Source organism: Solanum stenotomum, chromosome 6, assembly GCF_019186545.1.
Source record: "Solanum stenotomum isolate F172 chromosome 6, ASM1918654v1, whole genome shotgun sequence".
Taxonomy (NCBI): Eukaryota; Viridiplantae; Streptophyta; class Magnoliopsida; order Solanales; family Solanaceae; genus Solanum; species Solanum stenotomum.
Genome location: NC_064287.1, coordinates 61,055,978 through 61,063,070, shown reverse-complemented (window position 1 = coordinate 61,063,070; position 7,093 = coordinate 61,055,978). Strand labels below are relative to the sequence as shown.

Sequence of the window (7,093 nt, the reverse complement as noted above, 5' to 3'; positions counted from 1 at the left end):
TTTCTAGCTGGGCTGGGAACGTATCGCTGGCTGGGTAGATTCGGTGATATCGGCGATCGCCCCCGGGCCTCTCTTTCTAGCTGGGCTGGGAGTGTGCTGCTGGCTGGGTGTCCCTGGGTTGCTCTTTCTAGCTGGGCTGGGAGCTGACTGTATGGTAGGACGACTCGCGATATCTACCTCACTCACGGGTCCCTCTTTTTAGCTGGGCTGGGAGTGGACTGTTTGGTTGGGTGCCCCCAGGGTCACTCTTTCTAGCTGGGCTGGGAGTGCACTGCTGGCTGGGTGGAGTCTGATGGATTATCTTAGTTACTTTGGGCTGAGAGCCCGATTTCTTCTTTCTCGGTAGACTTAGCTTTTCCGTGTACCTGTCGAGCTTATGGGGGTTCGTTCAGGTTTTATTTGAGCTTGTGCACGAGTGTACCTTCTGGGCTTATGGGGGTCCAGTTAGGTTTAGTCTAGTTGTACTTAGTTTGTTTCTGGTATGCTCGTGTGCTTTCTTTTCTTATCCGTTTTGACCTCTCTGTGTCTAGATTCTTTCCTTTCTTATTATTTTTACCCCTTTTTGCTCAGTCGGCCTATGATGCCTACTGGGTACCTGTTGTGTTGGTACTCATGCTTATTTCGTGATGCAGGTCCCAGTACCAGTTACTAGCGGTGATTAGTTCCAGCCTTATTTTGCAGTTGTGATTCGAAGACGAGGGCGAGCACTTGGCGTTTTGGGGTTTGTTCTGTCTCCTTCTTTTGTTTTAGCTAGTCTTGTTGCCTTTGAGACACGCTCTGTTGTGGTCCACTTTTGGAACTTGTACTCTTTATTAGATAGCTCTGTACTAGTGACTTCCAGGTTCTGGGAGGGATTTCTGTATATATTTATTTTGGGTTGCTTCCGCCTTGTTATCCTTGTTTAGATTATTGTTTTCGCTAGTTTCTGCCCTTTTGCTCGATGCTTGATGTTTTGGGTTACGGGTTGGCTTACCTACTGGTAGGGTATAGTAGGTGCCATCATGACTCGAGAAATCGGGTCGTGACAGCGATTTATGTATAAGTTTCTGTCTTTTCTTATTTATTGTTGAAATTACTTTATTACCCCTTCTTTTTAATTTTATTTGTCGACTATTTTTAGAATATATTTATTTCTTTTATTTATTACTTTTATTATATCAAGAAAAAATAATTATTTTTTCTATTTTATACTCAACATGAATTGCTTATTTTTTTTGAGAATCTTTGAATCCCAACTGATTAGCTACCTAAAATTTCACTTTATCGGTGAATGTTCGATTTTCGAGATTGATAATCCCTTACACACTTTTCTTTACTCTACCCACAAATTTATTTTTAGCCATTTAAAAAAATTCACAACGTTGAAAACTTGAATACCCATTCTTAGATACCTAAATAGAAAATGCTCAGAAAGTTTACACATAAAACACATTCGTCGAATGCGATTTATGTATAATTTTCTATCTCTTTTTATTATAGTTGAAATTAATTTATTACCCCTTATGTTTTATTTTATTTGTCTATTATTTTTAAAATATATTTATTTCTTTTATACTCAACATTAATTGCTTTTTTTTTTTGAGAATCTTAGAATCTCAACTGATTAGCTACTTAAGATTTGACTTAATCGATGAATGTTCGATTTTTCAGATTGAGAATCCCCACACCTATTTTTCTTTACTTGACCCACAATTTTATTTTTTGCCATTTAAGAAAATGTCATGGCGTTGAAAACTTTAAAAACCATTCAAAGATATTTAAATAGAAAGAGTTGAGAATATTTACACATAAAACACATTCCACGAATGCGATTTATGTATAAGTTTCTGTGTTTTCTTATTTATTGTTGAAATTATTTTATTACCCCTTATGTTTAATTTTATTTGTTGACTATTTTTAAAATATATTTATTTCTTTTATTTATTAATTTTATCATATCAAGAAAATGCTGAGAGAGTTTACACATAAAAACATTTAGCGAATGCGATTTATGTATAAGTTTCTGTCTCTTCTTATTTATCGTCAAAATTACTTTATTACCCCTTCTGTTTAAGTCAGTCTAAAACAACTATCTCTACTCGGTCCCATTCAATACATACAAAATGCACTAGCACAAGAAGTTGGAACTATACCATTCCGATAATCAAGATAAACTACATATAATCTTGTGCTACAATCGTACCGATGATATGTCCAATTTCCATCATAGATTGTGAACAAAAAACTTTATACTTATAAGAACCGATGATTTTATCCTCTGTGTATAACCTAAAACTCTATATACTAAATATAAGTAAACAGACACCATGAACGAATATATGATCTATTAAAAATGAATAAATAATTATTCTATAATAAATATTATATCTAAACACATAGTTAATAGTATATATCCCAACAATCTCCCCAATACTTTTTCGGCCTACCTCTACCCTTATGCGTACCCCTACAACTAGACTCTCACACCTGTTTACTGGGGCGTCACTGCATCTCTTCTACGCATTTCCAAACCATCTCAGCCCCTCCTCCCGCATCTTGTCCACCACAAAGTCCACTCCCACCTTCTGTCGGATAACCTCATTCCTAATTTTGTCGCTCCTAGTATGCCACACATCCATCTGAACATCCTCATCTCCACAACATACATCTTTTGAACCTGTGAGATCTTGACTGCCAACATTTCACCCTATGCAACGAGAACAATCTAACCACCACTCCGTAAAGTTACCTTTAAAAATATTTATTACTTATTTAACGGGGATAATTTTTTTATGGAAATGAAAAGATTCCCTTTTTAAAAAAAAATCATTTTCATAGCAATAAAAAAAAGTCTTTCCATATCTTTTCCCTCTTTAACCATTTCTATTTTATTAATTAGTTATTGCTCTCTTCCACATTTATCTTTCATATTTATTTTGTAAAAAAATATTACAAAAGATGCTAAGCTCCTCTCTTGGAATCAACGTACTATTAAGATAATTTTTTAAAATATTAAGCTTACATTGACTTTTATTTCTTATGATAACTTAAACATCACAAAAATATTTAATGTTATAAAAGATGATAAAGCAGAAATTATGAAATTAGTAATTAAGTTAAACATGTTATTTTAAAAGTTTGTATACGAAAGAAATATCAAAATAATAGAGATTTTTTTTTTCCTTTAGAACCATTTTCTTAATTTTACCTCCATAATATTTATTTTTTCAATCTATAGTAATAATAGTTATGATTTTGTTGGTTGGGCCTCACCCATCTAAGATGCCGCCTAGGGGTTTGAATGCATTTCCCTATGTCAATATGGTGTAAGAATATTGTTGGCCAATTATGAGAATAGTCCAATTTTTCATCACATTATATATTTTCAATGTCTAATATATACTCCCTCCATTACATATTAATTGAATTTTTGAAGTGTTTCACACCCTTTAAGAAAAATAGATTAAGACATAAATTGAACATAGTTTTCCATTTTTACCCTTATTAATTATTGTCAAATTTATTAAAGTTATCACATTGAAAATCCAAATGAAGGATAAAATTGGCAGAACACTCTAAAAATAGTCTTGAAAACTGAATAATTAAGTTAATTTGAAAAAATGGAAAATGCCTCAAAAATTCAATTAATATGGAATGGAGGGAGTATAAAATTATATTAAAAAATTGAAATAATTTATGGATTTTTTATATTTATAAATAAAAAATATAATTTAAATAAAAGACCAGAAAATTTGGCCAGAACGATATTTTATCTATGTTATTTTACCTTTTTAAACATTTTTACCATTTTAACTTTAATACCTTTTAACTAAAAAACATAAAAAATATTATAATTTTTTTAATTTTCTGATCATTTAACACTTCACTTGAATAAAATTTTACTTTTCTTCATATTTAATTACAATTTCATCACACATAACCAAACTAAGACAAAAAAAAATACCAACAACATGATAGTGAAACTAATTGTACAACATTTATTTAATTGCTTTGGGAAGTGTGGGAAAAAAAAATACCAATTGAAAAAGTTGAGGAAAAAGATCCATGTGCAATAATGAGTAGACGCATAGTAGGTAAAAAAAAGTTCGGGAAAACAAAATTATTGGAATCCAATCAAAATTTAAATTGTTTGAATTTCGAAAAACGAAAAATGCTACTACAACAGAATAAAATAGAAATTTTTTGACGAAGGATGTTCGATTAAACACGTTTTACTACGCTCACACACCTATTGAATGCAGCACACTTGTATCTCATCTTTATAAACGCTATCCAGCGCTCCTATATCTTTGTTCACTCTCACTTCCTTTGTTAGCTATACTGAAAATCCAATGGATAACACTGAGAATATTCCAAACTTGAAGAAACAATTAGGTGATGAAGTTGTTGTAGTTGTGGTTCCATTCCAAACTCAAAGTCATCTTGACCCTTTTCTCCAATTTGCTTGCCTAATCTCTTCTTATGGTGTCTCTGTTCACTATCTTAGCCTTCCTACTTACAATCACGACACTAAGACTCGTGCCACGATGTTAAATCCTTCCGATTTAGCCAGTATTCATTTTCATGACCTCCAAATGACTCCTACTCCACTCGACCCTGATATCCCGAGTGAAGTACCTAAACATTTCCATTTATTCTGGAATGTTACCATGCATCTCCGTGAGTCCATTACTTCCTTCTTACGTGATATTTCGTCTAAATCAAGACGAATTGTCATGATTTATGATTGTTTAATGTCTTATAATGTTCAGGATATTTCATCTTTCGATAATGCAGAGTCCTACATCTTTAACCCTGTGATTTCAGCCTTTGGTATGTATTGTGATCACATATTTCCTCATGTGGGATTGCCTATCCCTCTTGAACAACAACTACTTCAAAAGTTACCATCCTCTCAAGGATGGTACTGCGATGAAATCATGCGGATATCATCTTTTCAAGTTCAATATATAGGGAATAGTTCCGCGGGTGATATTCATAATACAAGCGAAGTAATGGAAGGTACTAATGCTTTTATTGACTTGCTTGGAATTGGACAAGACAAGAAGCAATGGGCAATAGGACCGGTTCTCCGGCCTACTATGAAAGAAAAAAACGGATTCCCTTGTTTGGATTGGTTGGACAAACAACCTCCAAAATCAGTTCTTTACGTATCTTATGATATGTTGACTTCATTTTCTGATGAACAAATTAAGGAGCTCGCGATGGGTTTAGAGCTTAGCAAACAAAAGTTTATATGGTTGTTATACGATCCTGATAATACAGATATCTATCTCGGGGCAGACCTCAAAAGAAAATTCGAGTTTCATGCAGGGTTTGAGGAAAGACTAGACGGGGTTGGATTACTAGTTAGAGATTGGGCACCACAAACAGAAATCTTGGCTCATTCATCAATTGGCGGGTTCTTGAGTGCGTGTGATTGGACTTCTTGTGTAGAGACCATTACTATGGGAGTCCCAATAATTGCTTGGGCTACACACTCTGACCACCCAAAAAATGGTTTTTTGTTAACAGAAATATTGAAAATAGGCTTGATCATTAGGGAATGGGACCAGAAACGCGAAGAGGTGGTCACTGCATCCACCATTGATAATGTCGTGAGGAAGTTAATGGCATCAGAAGAAGGAGACGAGGTTAGGAAAAGAGCAAAAGAATTGGGGGAAGCCGTGAGGCAGTCCACAGAGAAAGGGGGTGCTTCTCAAATGGAGTTAGATTATTTTATCGCGCATATCACTAGATAGAATTTTCTATGCCTTTTCAAATGCTCTTTCAATAATTCTTTCAACCCTGTTTGAAATCTCTGTTGTTTGATCAAACTAGTTCTTAATAAATGAATGATCTTTGAAATGCTTTAGTATCTAAATTTAGTGAAATTTTTAGTAACATTCAATATTATTGAATTTGACAGAACTCGCATATATTAATCTTTATATATTATTGGAGGCAAATGGCATTGAAGGAAGGAGAAATTGTTGGCAACATGATCAGACGTGGTTTAGTAGTTAGGTTGTTGCATTTGTTTAGGAGTCATTAAGTTGTTTCCTAGTCTTTAGGCTATAGGAGTAGTGGAGTCAGTTTTTATATTCAGAATTATTAGGAGAGTAAATGTGTTCTTTTTTATTTATAATGTTTTCTATTTAAGGACTCTAGTAACTGAGTATTGAAGTAAATCGATATAGAGAAAATTTCCACACTTGCAAGTCTTTTCTTTTCATCTTTGCTNCATTCCAAGGCCTCAGTAAAATACCCTGGAATCAGTTTCTCATTATTGATATGCAACAAGTCATCCAAATCTCAATGCTTTATTGAAGATGATCCTCTAGCTAGACTGGTGATGCAGTAGTTCCCTCGAAAACTTATAGGCTACATAATTTCAGACATCAACTGATTCAATAAGTGGGCGATATATGGGCGTGACTTGTTATACCTGGTCGATATTTTGTCCAGTTCCTTTAGCTAGTGTCATATAATAGGTTGTAAATTAGTAAGTTCACAATTAAAGTCTGATTTTTACTTCATCGCCTAGTTTGTCATATCGGTGATATCAATTATTGAGAATGAAAGGCTTACTTGAGCAGATTTGAATAGTTCATCAAAGAGCGTGCAGCATTTTGCTAGTCATGCGATGCAAAAAGAAAGGGAGCAACAGATGTAGGAAGCAAATCATAAATTGTCCATCTACATGAAAATGACAGCAAAAAAGAGGTGAAAGACGAGTAGCAACCAAGGGTGTGGCTTAGTGATCGATAAAGTGAACTGAGCACCATGAAATCTCACATTCAAATCCCAACAGAGACAACATATATATTTGTATTTGACTGACTCCATTTGCGCCTTATTTTCATTCACATTGTGAGATATTCATAGACACCCAGAGAGCAAAAGTACAACTTAGTATATGTTGAAGATTAAAAGTACAATAGAAATGAAACAAAATTGCTATTAAAACACGCAAAATACGTCTATAAATTTGAAAAGAACAAGGGTATATAGAAACATAACTTGTTTTAACTTTACTAAATAACAAAATACAGATACCTTAAAATAAGATGCTGAGCTAAAATAACCTAATTTGGACTGTTAAAAACAATCA

General features: G+C 33.8%; 2 protein-coding genes across 3 annotated transcripts in view; both read left to right on the top strand.

Moving 5' to 3' along the window:
* The window catches only part of LOC125866664 (glycine-rich RNA-binding protein 4, mitochondrial-like), a 469,856-nt gene that overhangs the window by 20,117 nt on the left and 442,646 nt on the right, over window positions 1–7,093 (top strand). The window lies entirely within an intron of this gene.
* Window positions 4,319–5,773, top strand: LOC125866632 (zeatin O-xylosyltransferase-like). Its single transcript, XM_049546928.1, has one exon. It carries the CDS (start codon window positions 4,332–4,334, stop codon window positions 5,739–5,741), a length of 1,410 nt encoding a protein of 469 aa, XP_049402885.1. The 5' UTR covers window positions 4,319–4,331; the 3' UTR covers window positions 5,742–5,773.

Bases quoted from the DNA above. Each gene is read 5' to 3' on its own strand.
- LOC125866632 (XM_049546928.1), top strand. From the start codon at position 4,332: ATGGATAACACTGAGAATATTCCAAACTTGAAGAAACAATTAGGTGAT.